Here is an 18139-nt window from a genome sequence, read left to right as displayed (position 1 = left end):
ATCTACAGCACATTCCTCTGTCGCCACTTCTTCAAAGAGGGTCCTCTGTAAGCATGACATCCATATATGGAAAAGACAGTTTAAGAACCCACAACTGCTGAAGCTTGGGAGAAACTGAAGAAGTTACAGAAATTTTACTACTAACCAAACTTTACGCTCAACCAAGCCAATGCTGTGCGTTAAACAGAGATGTTTACTCTAAAGGTGGCTTGTTCGTGGTAAATCATTTTAGACCATGTATCTTTTCACTGTTGCTCAGATTCTAATGTTTAACAAATGTTCTTTCTTTGGAATACCTGGATCCTGATCATGTTATTTACCTTTTAAAAGAGAACCTCTGGTTAACTGTATACAAGCCAGAAAGAGATAAATGCTGGAAAAATTGCCTACCTAATTAGAGTCCCTGTACCATGAACTTTGTGAAGTGTGGCTGGAAAAAAGGAAAAGCTTGAACACTCACAGTGTCTGAGTCAGCGTCAGGCACACTTAGGTAGGTCCACTTCCTGTCAGAGCCTGCTTGAGAATTCTTTAAGGAAGCCACCCAAAGGTCAAAAGAAAAAAGGGTATTAGAGCAACAGACAGAAATCAGAGAAGCAAAGACAAGACTTGTAGGCATATAGATGGGTATAAGGCCACGGGAGCTCCTAAAGCTCTCTCAAAGAAGGGTTCAAACACCAAAGTAAGAAGGGATTTTATTCCGCAGGCAGTGGAAAGCTATGGACTTGATGTGTGAGTAGGAGAGAAACCTACTTGGGTACATGTTTTAGGAAAGTGACTGGCGGTAGAGTGGAGGATAGTTGGGGAGTTGAGAGAATGGTGGCAGGGAAATCTAACAGCTGAGAACGGAGATAATTCATAGGCTTCCGCTGATGAGACCCTGAACTAGGGAGTGATAGGTTTTAAAACATGGGTGAGGGGCTTCCCTGGTGGCGCAGTGGTTGAGGGTCCGCCTGCCGATGCAGGGGACGCGGGTTCGTGCCCCGGTCCGGGTAGATCCCACATGCCGCGGAGCGGCTGGGCCCGACAGCCATGGCCGCTGAGCCTGTGCGTCCGGAGCCTGTGCTCTGCAATGGGAGAGGCCACAGCAGTGAGAGGCCCGCGTACGGCAAAAAAAAAAAAAAAAAAAAAAAAAAAAAAAACCTGGGTGAGGAGAGGTTTTTAAAGTAGGAGAGGGAAGGAATCAGAAGCCTTAGGAAAAGCCACCACAAAATTTGAGTGAAAACTACTCTGTGGACAAAGAGCAAGCAGGAGACTATAATGACTTTTAAATCACTATCACGCGCTTTTGAAGAACATTATTCTCTCCTTTGGAAATGCACAGAAAATCACCGGAGGAAGACTCTTCCAGTGCATGCTAGAGAATTGCTTACGGCTGACAGGCCGCTTGCTAGACTGTGGGTGTTTGCAGAAAACCGAGAGGACGCTAAGTCATCAATGCCTTCTTCTGTCTCTTCCAAGTAGTCCTAAGGAAGGATGGGAAAAAATATCAGTGGTTTGGTTTATTTCTTTCCTAGAAAGTCTTTTCACTTAAAAAACCACTTTCTTAAATACTTGAAAAATCAGATACAAATATCTAGAAATCACCCCATTCCTAGGTTTTTCTCTTTTGCCTTCCACTCTGATGGTACCTGAACTGCACCATCAGAGGATTGGGGTCTCCTTCCTAGGGATGCTTGCCTTATGGAAAGGATACGAAATTTGGAATCACACAGACCTCGGCGTTCAATTCCTACCTCCCTGCTCACTAAAATGATTCACTTTGAGCAATGTACTTAAAGTTATTTCTTAATTTAAAAAATTGGGGCACATTTGTGTGTGTGTATATATACCGTCAAAATGGGGAAATGTATCTTGAAAATCTCTCCAATAGAATAAACTATTTTAGATACTAGATTCCTGTCCAATATCCCAGATTCTACTTTTCTTCCCCCACTGTTTTTTTCCTGGTTATTTAAGTAATACATTTTTATAGCAAAAAGTTTAAGCAATGTAGATAAATTTCAAGTAATATAAAAAACTTATATCTCCACTAACATTAATGATCAAACTTCAAAAATTTTTATGGTATGGATAGGATACACACACACACACACACACACACACACACAAATGAATTATATTATGCATACTTTTTTTTTAAAATCATGGACACCTTTCTTTTTTGCTTCTCCTCTCTTCCCTGGCACTCCTCTCACCCCCACATGTGAAACTAATATTTTGCATCCTGTTGGAATTACATTCTCTTTTATTTGATGCTCCATATAAGTGAGGTCACACGGTATTCGTCTTTCTGACTTATTTCACTTAGCATAACGCCCTAGAGGTTCATCCATGTTGTTGCGAATGGCAGGATTTTATTCTTTTTTGTAGCTGAATAGTATTCCACTGTATACATATACCACCACTTCTTTACTCATTCATCTATTTACTGATGGACACTTAGGTTGTTTCCATATTTTGGCTATTGTAAATAATACTGCAATGAACATGGGGGTGCAGATATCTTTACAAGTTAGTGTTTTCATTTTCTTCAGATAAATACTCAGAGGTAGAATTACTGGAGCATACGGTAGTTCAAAATTTTGCAAATGTTTTTGAGGAAACTCCATACTGATTTCCATAGTGGCTGCACCAATTTACATTCCCACCAACAGTGCACAAGGGTTCCCTTTCCTCCACATCCACACTAACACTTGTTATCGCCAATCTTTCTTTTTTGAATTTTATCTTATTTGTATTTTTTATACAGCAGGTTAATAGTTATCTATTTTATACATATTAGTGTATATATGTCAATCTCCATCTCCCAACTCATCCCACCACCACCCCACCCACCTGTTACCTTTTCTAAATTATTCTTTGGCTGTTTTTGTATGTTAGTTGTGAAGACTAATAGGAAGAAATTATTGTATATCCTCACTTCACTCTCAACTCATCCTCACCTCAAAGTGGACAGGTTTGGAACAAGATTGTGCCCTTTCTTCATGATCATTAGACTCTTCCGCACCCAACTTACCAAGTCTTTGTCTGAAGCCCCAGGGACAGACTTGCTTCTTAGGCTTACAGTATCCTCTAAGTCTTCTGTAAATGACCCATTCAAATCTAACTCAGATCGACTCCGGTCTGGAGGAAGGAAAAGGAAAGATGTGAATCATCTTGTTTTGTTAGAAGGGTTCGCTTTTCATTGCGAACGTTTCATCGTTATTCCAATTCTTTCTCGGCATAGGGCATAGACAGTGTCATGAAAGCAACAGAGTCAGTAACTTCGTGCTGTTTATGCTAACATACTTCCATTTTTTTTTTTTCATACTTCCATTTTTTAACAGTATTTTGAAATTTCCTTGGACTGACTTACCAACACTGATGTGTTCATTTCTCCTTTGAGCATAGGAGGGCAAATGCTCTACTATAAAATACTAACGTTTTAAGCTGTTTAAGGTTTCTGCTTTGCTCACACACTTTGGAAAACTCTCACAGGATGGGCCCTTAAGCTTACCAAAAAAATAAAACATTAACCATTCTTTATTTAAGTATTTAGAGAATCTACTGTGTTTTCATATTTGACATAAAATGCAATGAAATGATACAGCAAGTTCCTTTCACACAAAAAGGGAGTGGCTGTAGGGAAACTGAGAGGAAGTTCTATTTCTTTAGGCACCAGAACATTCTTTCATGAGCAGAATTTCTTGCTTTTAAAAATATAAAGAACAATGCAAAACTCAGTAATGCTGTGGATAGCTTACCAAGACACAGTTTATTTCCATAAAACAGTTCTATGTCAAAGCACTGCTGAGATAGAATAGTGGCTTATAAATGAGAAAGACTGAAGACAGCAAGAGAGCAATTAAGTTTGAAATGATAAATGACACAGAACTGCTTAGCGTAGCACCTGACACAGAGTATGTACTCCAAACACAGGAGCTATTGAGTAGAAGTAGTAGAAATGCACTCTATGAGGTTGGCTACTTTAAAATTTTTCATTTAACGGGTGAACCGATTTTCTAGTCCTGAACAAAGTGCAACAATAGGCACGTACATTTAGACAACCCTTCAGAGCTACCTAGCTGGGAGAGGCTCTCCAGCTCAGCACAGAGAATCCAGCCTTGGGCTTTAGGTAAATATCATCAAGTAAGTGGCAATTTCTTTCTGTTGAGGATTTTGTCATGATTTCAAATCTACACGTGGGACACAAACTTCCTAATTATGACATGTTTCTCTAAAGAGTTTCCTTATTCGTAGGTAATAAGATTGCAACATAAATAATCTCTGCTTCACAGGGTTGTTGTGATACTGAAGTGAAATGATACTTTTGAAGGTGTCATACAAATGGAAAGGGTTATTAATAATCCCTTAACGTTGCTTGCAAAGAACTCTTCATTTAAACCATGGAATAATGATTAATCTGTCAAGATACAGGGCACTTCTGACGCCCATATCAATGGAACTATCATTTTCTTGAACTCTGGGCATGTGTCTTTATCTTTTGTATCAAATGGGTCAGCTGTATTTCCTGCACTCCTCTACTGACATTTGGTATAGCTCGGACACCTGGCAGTGATGACCGTATACCGTATACTCCTGCCAAACCCAAGATTCATGGATTTTGCATGGAATGCGAGAGGCTTTTCAGCAGTTCTTATGGAGTGGGCCTCCCTCCATGGATGATTATTTTCTAAGGCATGAAACATCCATTTAATGCCACACAAGGGAGTCAACTCCACCCGATTTATTCATGTTTACGACACAGAAGTCATGTGGCAAATACCCACCTGAGGAGAGGGAGGCCGTGGACACTGCTATGGAAGGTGCGCCGGAAGTTTTTCGGTGATGACTCTTCGTGTGATCTTCAGAGGTGCTTTCAGTGGCAGCCAAATCCATGGAATTTTCAAAACCGTGTTCCTTCTCACAAAGTAGAAATGAAAAAAAAAAAAAAACCCAAACCCGTTAGATTGACTGTAACTGACTTCCAAATCCTTCCATATAAATATATACCAGTATAACCGCATCTATGTCTATTACTCTTCAGGAGGAGCAAGCTGATATCTGGAGTCCATATAACTCTAAAACTTACTAGCAATAATTACTCTCTAAAATATATACTAAGAGGTTTGCTAACTAGCACAAAAGGTGTTTGAAACAATTATTCATTGACAAAATGAGTGAGTGTTCTAACATATGGTTAGCAGGAAAGTTGGTATTAGTACAAGTACCTCCAAACTTAAACGAACTATGTGTAAGAATCTGGCAAGCTTCATAGCCTCAGAGTAGCGCTCGGGGTTAGAACTCTGTTTGGTCCCACATTTGTCCTCACGGTCAACACGTTCTCTCCTCAACCACCCCTTCCTTCCAGCACCCCTCACTTAACAGAAGACCATGCCACCTTTCTCATCTAGTAAGCTGGATGATCAGAACATGGTCGCTTACGTCATTATGGGAATGAAATTTCATGCAAGGCACTTACTAAAGTTCATAAAAGGATAAAGAATGGGGACTTCCCCAGCTTCCAGGACTAGGTGATTTATTTTTTTTTTTTTGGAATCTGCTTGCTAATACACGCTTGTGCACGTGACAGAATTCAGACACTTACTTTCGTTATAAAGGAAAATTCTGTCCCGACTTTGCCTGTGCCCATAGGGGCTTCACCACTGCATCATTCCAAATTTGCTTGAGTTTTGAAAAACTAATTTTGGGCTTCTGAGAACTGGGCTGAGGTTAAGTTTCCATGAAAATGATACCACGGTGTGATAATGATCGAACCTAAGAGAGACTCTTTCGTTCCCCCTTCCGTAAACAATCAAAAAGAGCTTCAAAAGTCCTACAGAAAGGCATTCCCTTCTTGTTGCCCTAACTTTACCCCATACCTTAGACACTGAGGAGATGTTAATGAGCTCATTCGGGAAAGATGGAACTCTCACTTCCTCAGCATGCAAATCAATGCAGCTTCGATAGAGACTGGTTTTGATCTTTGAGTATCCTCCAACACATACTACCTGTAGCAGGAGGAATCTGGCTCCTAACTTTTCTAATTGCTACAGACCACTAAGGTTTATCAAAAGACTGTGATGGAGGTCAAAAGGATAGGTCCGTTTTCAACACCTCTTCAAAAAGTTGGTCACACATGGATTTCTCCAAAGAAGCGAGACCAACTTGCAATTACGTTGACAGCAAATTTTCGAACTGGCACCCTGCAGTATCATTAATATTGAGCACTAACGGGCCAATTAATATTGTACAGTGATGAACATGTAACACATACCCTGAAGAGTCAGGATGTGAAGCCTAAAATTAATAAGTTACATCACAGCAGAGGACAGGTTAGAGACTTTCATGTTCTAAGAGTTTTCCATTTTAAAAAGGTACTTCTCACATACTAAGGCAGACAAGAACACTGAAACAAAGAGATGCTGAGAAATGGGAGAAATTGAGAAGCTGTGACCTCGATCGTCATCTAATTCTACATAGGTCTTCCCTTCATCATGAAAGAGCAAACCTGTTTCATAAAGTACTGTGCTGTATTAAGTCTATTCAACAGAAAATATTTCTCTTTGTGTCTCTTTTTGTCTTAGAAAAGACCACCTGGATCAGCTGGAATGCAAAAGTGAGATCAATATAGACACTGCCTATATATATGTATGTATACACGGTTGTAGGGAATTTCTGTTAGGGAAATCTAGGTGTTGCTTAATAAAGTATTCTTGTATTTGCAGCAACATGGATACAACTAGAGACTATCATACTAAGTGAAGTCAGAAAGATAAATACCATATGATATCACTTACATATGAAATCTAAAATATGACACAAATGAACCTACCTATGAAACAGAAACAGACTTACAGACATAGAGAACAGACTTATAGTTGCCAAGGGGGAGGGGGTTGGGGGAGGGATGGACTAGGAGTTTGGAGTTAGCAGATGTAAGCTCTTACATATAGAATGGATAAACAACAAGGTCCTACTGTACAGCACAGAGAACTATAGTCAGTATCCTACAACAAAGCATAATGGCTATTCGGGGTCTTCTGTGTTTCCATACAAATTGTGAAATTTTTTGTTCTAGTTCTGTGAAAAATGCCATTGGTAGTTTGATAGGGATTGCACTGAATCTGTAGATTGCTTTGGGTAGTGTAGTCATTTTCACAATGTTGATTCTTCCAATCCAAGAACATGGTATATCCGTTTTTCTTTCTCAAGACAGCCAAAGCAATCTTGAGAAAGAAAAACGGAGCTGGAGGAATCAGACTCCATGACTTCAGACTATACTACAAAGCTACAGTCATCAAGACAGTATGGTACTGGCACAAAAACAGAAATATAGATCAATGGAACAGGAAAGAAAGCCCAGAGATAAACCCATGCACATATGGTCACCTTATTTTTGATAAAGGAGGCAAGAATACACAATGGAGAAAAGACAGCCTCTTCAATAAGTGGTGCTGGGAAAACTGGACAGCTACATGTAAAAGAATGAAATTAGAACACTTCCTAACACCATACACAAAAATAAACTCAAAATGGATTAAAGACCTAAATGTAAGGCCAGACACTATCAAACTCTTAGAGGAAAACATAGGCACAACACTCTATGACATAAATCACAGCAAGATCCTTTTTGACCCACCTCCTAGAGAAATGGAAATAAAAATAAACAAATGGGACCTAATGAAACTTCAAAGCTTTTGCACAGCAAAGGAAAGCATAAACAAGAGCAAAAGACAACCCTCAGAATGGGAGAAAATATTTGCAAATGAAGCAACTGACAAAGGATTAATCTCCAAAATTTACAAGCAGCTCACGCAGCTAAGTATCAAAAAAACAAACAACGCAAGCCAAAAATGGGCAGAAGACCTAGACATTTCTCCAAAGAAGATATACAGATTGCCAACAAACACATGAAACGATGCTCAATATCACTAATCATTAGAGAAATGCAAATCAAAACTACAACGAGGTATCACTTCACACCAGTCAGAATGGCCATCATCAAAAAATCTAGAAACAATAAATGCTGGAGAGGGTGTGGAGAAAAGGGAATCCTCTCGCACTGTTGGTGGGAATGTAAATTGATACAGTCGCTATGGAAAACAGTATGGAGGTTCCTTAAAAAACTAAAAATAGAACTACCATACGATCCAGCAATCCCACTACTGGGCATATACCCTGAGAAAACCATAATTCAAAAAGAGTCATGTACCACAATGTTCATAGCAGCTGTATTTACAATAGCCAGGACGTGGAAGCAACCTAAGTGTCCATCAACAGATAAATGGGTAAAGAAGATGTGGCACATATATACAATGGGATATTATTCAGCCATAAAAAGAAACGAAATTGAGTTATTTGTAGTGAGGTGGATGGACCTAGAGTCTGGCATATAGAGCGAAGTAAGTCTGAAAGAGAAAAACAAATACCGTATGCTAACACATATATATGGAATCTAAAAAAAAAAAAAGATTCTGAAGAACGTAGGGGCAGGACAGGAATAGAGACGCAGATGTAGAGAATGGACTTGAGGACACGGGGAGGGGGAAGGGTAAGCTGGGATAAAGTGAGAGAGTGGCACGGGCGTATATACACTACCAAATGTAAAATAGATAGCTAGTGGGAAGCAGCTACATGGCACAGGGAGATCAGCTCGGTGCTTTGTGACCACCTAGAGGGGTGGGATAGGGAGGGTGGGAGGGAGACGCACGAGGGAGGAGATATGGGGATGTATGTATATGTATAGCTGATTCACTTTGTTATACACTAGAAACTAACACACATTGTAAAGCAATTATACTCCAATAAAGATGTTAAAAAAAACGTATAATGGGAAAGAATAAAAAAAAGTATATATGTATAACTAAATCACTGTGCTGTCCAGCAGAAATTAACACAACGTTGTAAATCAACCATACTTCAATAAAATAAAAAAATAAAGAAATATTCATGTAAAGGCTGTTAGTTTTGAGGGTACTAGCACATGACAAGGGTGATTCCCTCCCACCCCCATCCTGCCAATGATGGTACTTAGGAAGGTTAGCCTTGTTTTGAGAATGAACTTGACTAACTTACTAGTTACTGGACTGATAGTCTGCTGCTACCCATGGGTACAGCTGTACCAGCTGTTCAATTTTTTTAAATACTTCTATATTAGTTGGTAAACAGAGCTACTCCCAGTCCATCTCCCCTTCCCTGTGCTCCCCTCCTCCACAACCGTAGTTCTCCCCGCAATCCAGGATACTGCACGGCATGGAAGGGCCCCCAGGATGCTGCCCAACCTTGCGCCAGGGTCTGTTCTGATGGCTCAGTGCCCTCGCCATACCAGCTGCTAAATATTTTGAATACCATTCCTTGTTAGGTTGCCAAAGCAGTGAGTGCAATCACCAACTGTGCGCGCCCTTTTCTGGACAGTGCTGCTTGCTAAGCTTAGTATAAATATTGATAAAAGTTTAAATATGCCTTTTATCTTATCAGCAAATTTGGACTGTAAGTATTTAAAGACACTTATTAATTCTTATTCAATCTGTCTGAATGCCTTTTGGCTCTTCCTTAAAAATATCTGTATTTGGATGCTCACAACCTCCATGTCTATCTCCCTGTTCCAAAGCTCAGTTTCTTGCCTGCGGTAACGCGATGGCCTCCTTCTTAACTGGCCTTCTGGCTTCCACCCTTATTTCCCTACAGCTGCTTCTCAGAAAAGCGCCCAGTTCCTGTATAAACAGAAGCCAGATGATCTCACTGGTCTGCTGAAAACCCTTCAACTGCCCCCGTCTTATCCAGAGTAAATGCCGAAGTGTGTACGGTGGTCTCCAAGACCCTACCTGGCCCTACTACCCCTCTGAACTCATTTCCTAGTACTCCTCCCTTCGTTCACTCACAACAGCCACGCTGGCCTCCTTGTTTGTCCTTGAACACACCAGGTATGCTCTCACCTCAGGATCTTTGCACTGGCTGCTCCTCCAGGGGCATTAGAGATCTTTCAGACACTGATGAAGTAAGGGCACTGACTATGCAAGATGGAGGTCAGCCATAAAGTGACTGGAACAACCTTCCTGTAATGTACTTGCTGAATATCAGTGCTGTCCCAGCATGGATGAAAACCTTGCCCCAGACTCCTGCATGGCTAATTCTTCCACTTCCTTCAAGTCTTTGCTTGACCAGGGCTTGGCATATAGTAGGCCCTCATTAAATACTGGCTGAATCAAAGAATTGTAGTTTGTATATAAAGATTTCTTAAATATAGATGTCAGCTATATATGTGGAGTTTCCTGCTTAATCAAAAAATCTAGATGTTCATTCATTCAAAAGAACAGCTTATACACACACACACACACACACACACACACACACACACACGCACACACACTATGCGATTTAAGTCTCCATTATGTGTTTATTTTAATGGATGTATAGAAAAGAAAACGAAAAAAATATTTCAAGAGTCTAGGTTTCCTAATTTTAATTGGTTTGGAAAATTTTTAGAACAGTCAAGATCTTGACAAGCAACGTGGAAGATCAAAATCAGAGACTGCTGAACATTATTTGTATTTTATTGAAACCACATAGCCGTCGATACCCCCATCAAATTCCACCTTTGAACCTGCTCTTTCCCTTTCCTTCTCACTTGAGGCCTCCTGCCAGGAGCTAAGGATGCAGGAGGTTCAGTCCTGATAAAGAAGCGTCTGTGTTAAACAAGATAAACAACATGGTCTCAGGTACAGAGAGCTGAAGCCCAGCCATGCCATGGTGGTGAGGCTTAGTCCCAGAAGGGGGAGAGTCCCTTCACATCCGTGTACTTACTCGACTGCTGACTGAGGTCACGCTGCGTGTGCTTGGCGCCGGTGACCTCTGAGTGACTGGGGTCACACCACTGCTCCGGATGCTCTTTGGAGTTCCAGGACCAGCTTCCTGCTCGTTGGAACCTGATGAACCAGTGCTTCCCCTAAGTGCGAAAGAATATTCTGACTTTAAAATGGAAGCAGAGCAGCGACGAAAGACACAGTCAGGGAAAAGCTTCCAAGAAAACAACGGCAACATGCGAACACCTTCAGGGGCTCATGTGGTTCAATGTCATTTGTCTGACTCCAAGGTCTTCGTAATTGAACTTACCTCTCCACCCTTTTTTCTTCCCACTGCTCACCAGCACACTCCCAGCCAGCCCAGTTCCCTACAATTTTTTCAGCTTACCATGCTCGTGCTCATGCTTCCACTTCTAAGGCTTTTGCTCACGTTCTCCCCACCTGATACGCCCTATTTGCCATTCTCTGTTTATCCGAATCTTCCCCATCCTTCAAGGGCCAAATGAAGTCCAGCTTCCCCAGTCATGCCTTCCCTGTCTATCACAGGCCTTGTCAACCTCTGCTCTACTCAATTTCTGGTAATTTACAGTCTTTGCCAAACTATGTAGAAGTTGCCTACACAATGTCTTGTTTGGTCTTTAACAGATACGTGGGCGTTGGCGCCTCTTTCAACTGTGACCTCCTTGGGGACAGAGTTGATGATATATTTACCATGGTATCTCTAGCAGCTTCACAATATCTTGGTGCACAGGAAGCACTCGGTACCTATGTAATCAAAGATTGGCAATTATATTTTCTCAGTGTTGTTTTTAGTGACTGACTCATGGCGCACATTTAATGAATGTAGGATAAAAATAATGACATTTTGTAAATGGGTTTGATTCACTTTCATGTTTGCTAAACCTGATTCAATGCCATTCAATAATGATTAATGAAAAAACAGTTCCTGCCTGGAGGTGATCACAATTTTCTTATTAAATGGAGCTTCGTAAGTAAATAAGTTTTGACAAATTAGTTTAAGAGAAGTGTTTGTTCTTCTTTTATTCTTTGTTCTCAGTGAGTACAAAATATGCTAAATGGGAAAATATAAGCCCTTATGAATTTCACTCTTTCAGTTACTATTTTAATAAGTTATAAGTGCACCTATAATAATAAACATCTTCTTGTTAAAGCACAATAGTGATTAGCGCTCACAGTTGAGCCCGTAAGAGGAGAGACTTATAGGAATAAAGGAAGGGGACTTTTTAAAAAGAATGATGGCGCGCGGGTCATTACTAGAAGATAAATCTGGCAGAAGAAAGAATCAGCAATGACCAGCGGAGCTGTCAACCACAGCTTGTAAGTGTTTTCAAGGCTCTGCACCAGAGAAGCCACCAAAACCAAATATGTCCCAATTGATACGAGCAGCCACCAACACTCTCGATAATTATGCAAATAGCAGCTGCATTTACTGAGTATTTTCTAGGTGGTTGACACTCCCCATTCCGCAACATCCGTGTTAAAAAAACAAAAAGGGATTAACATCCCTATTTTGAAGATAAAGAAACTGAGTCTTGGAGAGGTTAAGCAATTACTCCATACATGCATGCGCGTGTGTGTGCATACACGACAGAGTTAGTATATGACAAAGTCAGGATAAAAACAGAACTGTCTGCTTATCCAAAGCCTACACTCATGCTCATGCTAGTTTCTCACATTGCTTATTCATCATTTCACCAAGATCAAACTGTCACAACCAGGCAGGTTCTACATGGACGGAATGTAGAAGGAGGATGCTATCAAGAAGAAGATAACGAAAGGATCAGAGACCTGAGAGTTTGTTTCTTACAATTCGATTAAGAGAGCAAGGAAAGTTTTCTGGGTAGGAGTCCTTCGATACCACACAGAAACAGAGCCTGCTGCTTCTTTCTAGAAGCAGTACTTTGAATAAATTATAGCACTGCGGACTCTGCTCAGGAGGGGTCTATGACTGTGTCTTTTGAGTCTAACAACAAGAAAATAAAATTTTGTGATTAAGTACATTGATACAATTTGAAATTCTCAGTTCCTTGGTGATTTACCTGAGTCCTCCTATCTCGGGTGCTACAGTTCTACATTTGACAACAGTTAAATATATTCATACCTTTCCCAAGTGATGCTACCTATTCTCAGAAGTCCAACTTCGAAGGGTCTTGAGACCTACGCAGTGATCCTGCCCTGTGTCCATATGTTCTCTACTCTTATAACAATACTACCACAAAAATGTCTCTCCCTCCTGTTTTAGGTAAAATCTCCTTAAAAAATAAAGGCTAGGACTGAATCTTGCAGAAAGGAGCCCAGACGTTATGATCCAAGGGGATTTATGTGGGTGTTTCTGCTTGTGTCTGTGCTGAAGGTCCTCTCAGACCCAGGTAGTTTTGGAAAAGTCCCCATCATGCATTAGCCCTGCTAGGACCCAAAGTCCTACTTATGTGGAAGCTCTGGCAGAAGTTGATTAATTGTGGTGATGACATTCAAGAGGCTATCCTGTAATAAGGAAAAAAGTCTTGGGATCATAAGCCAGCTACTGGAAATTACTGTTGCCAGAAGCATTATCTCAAAAATGGCATATACTTTCACATTTAACCCTGACATTCACTGTGAGCTTCTTAAAAATATTTTCTTCTCAGTTGAATGTTTCAGTTGATTGAACTAGAAAAGACTTAGCCTAATGAGGCGGAATATCATAAATATTTGGGTGCCAACTCTTTTAGACATTATGTAAAATCTGACATAAAATACATGAATCTTCACCCCTTAAATAGAAAGAGGATAAAAGCTTCCTCAAGCCTAAATTAGAGAAATTTAAAGTTCAATTAAGAAAGAGCTATTTCTGATCCCGATATCTTGTTACTGATATTTAAATTAGAAGTATTAGAAATCAGTGCTACCAAACCTTGAAGCTGAACTCGGCTTAGGGGGAAACCGACAAGAAAAAGATACATTTATCTCGTTCTAATAGGGCCCGAAGTATGGGGAATATGACACTGTCTGGGGAGCTTGGAAATTCTGAGTTACTTGAAAAACACATTCCCTGGGGTAAAAAAGAGTGTCATTTACTTTAGCTTATGAGATGCTTTTTAAAAGCCTTCTGTTTTGTTATCTCTAATTTCATGCTGGCCCCAAACCTGGAAAATGGCTTCCTGGATATATCCATTTCTAGATAAAGAATCCAAGGATAGGGGACAGAGACTCTAATTTAACGAGTCGCCTTTCTGGTTTACAGAGAAGTCTCCCAGGAGTTGGAGCCTGGAAAGAATTTCCCAGGATTCAACCTTCCCAGAGCAGGCTGACAAGGTTGAGCCTGTGCCTACCTGGGTAAATGAATGCTCCCCTAACGACCAGCCGAAGGCAGCATTAACCTGAGAGATACGACACTCGCTGGGACAATGAGGCTAGGGCGTAACATGACACAGAGGTGGCATGACATTCGTTCTGCAGTTTACGCGCTGTCCTAACTTCTTTTGGCTATTTCAGATCTGAAATAAATATGGAAGGGACAGGCAAGGGAGGTTGTACTTAGAAAGTGACGCGAGCCTGTTAAATGGGAAAGAGGTGTTAAAAAGGAGAAACAAAAGGGAAAAAAGCTGTACGTGGCTCGACCTTCCAGTTTTTGGTGATCCCCAAATGCAATGTCTTTGTCAACACCGTCTTATGTGAGCTGGGTGGCCCTCACCCTTGGTTGCACATCGCAAACATCCGGGGAGGTTTGAAACATCCCGATGCCCAGGCCACACCCAAGACTAACCACATCAGAGCCTCTGGGCACGGGATCTAGGCATCCACGTGCTTTACTGCGGCTCCCGCATCCCCTACCACCAGCCAAAGCTGACAAACACTGGCCTAAACTGTGGATGAGTTTAAATTCATTGATCTCAGGCATCTCTCCAACCGCCTTGTCGTTTCCTCTCATAGCACGACTTTCTTTATTCAGCACGGTGCTCGCATCAAGAGAGCGGAGCTGTCCTCACAGCTTAGATTGTGAGCAAGGGAAGGACGCTTTCTGTGTCAGTGAGTGAATGTACGGCATCAGGGGTCAGCAAGCTATGGCCCCTGTATCGAATTGGCCCACCACCTGTTCTTGTAGAGCCCACGAGCTAAGAGTGGTTTTATATTTTCAAGTGGTTGGGGGGAAAAAAAAACCCCAAAACTCAAAAGAAGAATATTTTGTTATGTGAAAATTACGTGAAGCTCACGTTTCAGTGCCCATAAATAAACTTTTATTGTAATGCAGGCATGCACAGTCACTTTTTGTTTTGTGTTCAGCTGCTTTCACGCGCCTGCCAACTACAAATTGGCGCTTGCCATCTGCCTCTACAAGGATGACGTCACTAACCACTGCAGGCACTGATCTCCAACACCCCCTGAAAGGAATTCAAGGTGGAGATCAGGAATGAGGCCCTCCGTGCTCTGGGAAAAACTGGCAGAACAGCTCTTCAGAGAGTTAGATATTTTCAGGAGATTTGATAAGCCCAATTCTTGCATCTCTTTGTATCTAGGAAAGCACTAGAATCCTTCATGGTGACGTCTGCTCCTCGTGACTAGCAGCCAGCCTCTGCCAACATGTGTGCTTCACTGCACGTCCCCCTTCCCTAAAGTCACATAGTGCCCTGACCTTCCGCCTGCCTCTCTGGAGCACTTCCTCAGAGCTCTCTGAAATGCCGTCTCCAAGACGACTAGACCTCATTTTGCCCCCAGTAAAACTTAACTCACAACTCTCAGGTTGTGCACTTTTTTTCAGTCGACACTACAACAGCACAGTGAGTAGTTGAGACAGAGACCATCTGGCTCACAAAGCCAAAAAATATTAACTATCTGTACCTTTACAGAAAAGTTTGTCGGCCCCTGTGTGTGTGTGTGCCTGACTACACAGGCACACACACACACAGGTGTGTGTGTCTCCATTTAAAAACCAAACTCTTTGGAGAGGTCAACACACCCCAAAGGAATGAATTTCTGGTACTGTGTGTGTGTGTGTGTGTGTGTGTGTGTGTGTGTGTGTGTGTGTGTGTGTGTGATACTTAGGCACAAATGAACCATCCTAAGAGCTCTTGAACTCTGAATTAGAGAAGCAGATGAAAATGGAAGAAGTGGAAATTCATTAAGCAGTTTCTCTAGCTGCAGTTTCCTCTGAAGCCACTAGCTTTCTGTGGCTGAATTACACGTATTTTCCTTCCTTTTCCTTCTTGGAGAAAGGACACTTATAATACAATGTGGTAGGTGCTCAGGGAAATCCCGTTCGATGAATCTTAGTGTTAAGTATATAAAGAGGCTTTATCGTTTGATTTACTAGAACAAAAGCTGATTTGTTTGATGGTTTTTAAATGTTTACGGTTTCCTCAATGAATCTGTTTCCTTTAAAAAGACTCTCTAAAATGGAGCAGACAGTCATCATGAGGGAAGGACTCTGGGTATGAGGGAAAAGAAAATTAAGAACAGGTAGAACTCTCAGTCTGATAACATTTTGGTCGTTTACAATCACAACAAAATTCTGTTCCCACGTCTAGTTGCTAAAGAATGGCTGGGGCTTCCCTGGTGGCACAGTGGTTGAGAGTCCGCCTACCGATGCAGGGGACACGGGTTCGTGTCCCGGTCCGGGAAGATCCCACATGCTGCGGAGCGGCTGGGCCCGTGAGCCATGGTCGCTGAGCCTGCGCGCCCGGAGCCTGTGCTCCGCAATGGGAGAGGCCATGACAGTGAGAGGCCCGCGTACCGAAACAAAAAAAAAAAAAACAAAAAAAAAAAAAACGCAGAACAAGGTCATCATTAATAATTAGAAGCTTCCTATCAGTCCTCTTTCTTCTTTAAATCATATTTCCAGTCCACTTCCCCAAAGAGCTGTATCCTAATGTAATACATATTTATGCTATAAAATCTTTTATTAATCATTCTGTCATACTTCTATATGACAAATACACCCATATGGTTTTAAATTCAATTTTTAAAACAATTTTCTGTGACTATAAGGTTGTCAGTATTTTCTTAAATCCTTTAGATTGAGTTATAGCTACAATCATTAATAATAAAGATACCTAGTAATAACCAAATTGCTTAAATATATGTAACTTTTGGTAAATAATTATTAAACATACCCAGTAGATTTTTGGAAATGAATCTATGAATGAGATGGCTGAGTAAGTGTATGATGGTACCTTGACTAAAGGAGGATTTCAGTCATTAATATTTTGAATTCTGTTTCGATTTGGCATAAATGTGTCTTAGAGGAAAACAGAGGCAGAACACTCTATGACATAAATCACAGCAAGATCCTTTTTGACCCACCTCCTAGAGAAATGGAACGAGAAACAAAAATAAACAAATGGGACCTAATGAAACTTCAAAGCTTTTGCACAGCAAAGGAAACCATAAACAAGACCAAAAGACAACCCTCAGAATGGGAGCAAATATTTGCAAATGAAGCAACTGACAAAGGATTAATCTCCAAAATTTACAAGGAGCTCATGCAGCTCAATATCAAAAAAACAAACAACCCAATCCAAAAATGGGCAGAAGACCTAAACAGACATTTCTCCAAAGAAGCTATACAGATTGCCAACAAACACATGAAAGAATGCTCAACATCATTAATCATTAGAGAAATGCAAATCAAAACTACAATGAGATATCATCTCACACTGGTCAGAACGGCCATCATCAAAAAATCTAGAAACAATAAATGCTGGAGAGGGTGTGGAGAAAAGGGAACCCTCTTGCACTGCTGGTGGGAATGTGAGTTGGTACAGCCACTATGGAGAACAGTATGGAGGTTCCTTAAAAAACTACAAATAGAACTACCATACGACCCAGCAATCCCACTACGGGGCATATACCCTGAGAACACCATACTTCAAAAAGAGTCATGTACCACAATGTTCATTGCAGCTCTATTTACAATATCCAGGAGATGGAAACAACCTAAGTGTCCATCATCGGATGAATGGATAAAGAAGATGTGGCACATATATCCAATGGAATATTACTCAGCCATAAAAAGAAACGAAATTGAGTTATTTGTACTGAGGTGGATGGATCTAGAGTCTGTCATACAGAGTGAAGTAAGTCAGAAAGAGAAATACAAATACCGTATGCTAACACATATATATGGAATCTAAGAAAAAAAATGTCATGAAGGACCTAGGGGTAAGACAGGAATAAAGACACAAACCTACTAGAAAATGGACTTGAGGATATGGGGAGGGGAACAGTAAGCTGTGACAAAGTGAGAGAGTGCCATGGACACATATACACTACCAAACGTAAGGTAGATAGCTAGTGGGAAGCAGCCGCATAGCACAGGGATATCAGCCTGGTGCTTTGTGACCACCTAGAGGGGTGGG

At 41.0% G+C, this 18139-nt stretch overlaps 1 protein-coding gene across 5 annotated transcripts in view; it reads right to left on the bottom strand.

The window, feature by feature from the left end:
- The window catches only part of SYTL5 (synaptotagmin like 5), a gene marked incomplete at both ends in the record, with an annotated part of 99362 nt that overhangs the window by 21804 nt on the left and 59419 nt on the right, over window positions 1-18139 (bottom strand). For 2 of the 5 annotated variants that reach the window (XM_082864467.1, XM_082864468.1), the window contains 5 exons: window positions 461-526; window positions 1371-1463; window positions 3017-3123; window positions 4770-4899; window positions 10786-10927. In XM_082864467.1, coding sequence (XP_082720593.1) covers window positions 461-526; window positions 1371-1463; window positions 3017-3123; window positions 4770-4899; window positions 10786-10927 — 538 coding nt within the window. The remainder of the gene's footprint in view (window positions 1-460; window positions 527-1370; window positions 1464-3016; window positions 3124-4769; window positions 4900-10785; window positions 10928-18139) is intronic. The other 3 variants (XM_082864469.1, XM_082864470.1, XM_082864471.1) reach the window with 3 other exon arrangements.

The sequence above is a fragment of the Leucopleurus acutus genome, assembly GCF_964270905.1.
Source record: "Leucopleurus acutus genome assembly, chromosome: X".
NCBI lineage: Eukaryota > Metazoa > Chordata > Mammalia > Artiodactyla > Delphinidae > Leucopleurus > Leucopleurus acutus.
This window is presented reverse-complemented; position numbering and strand designations above follow the sequence as displayed.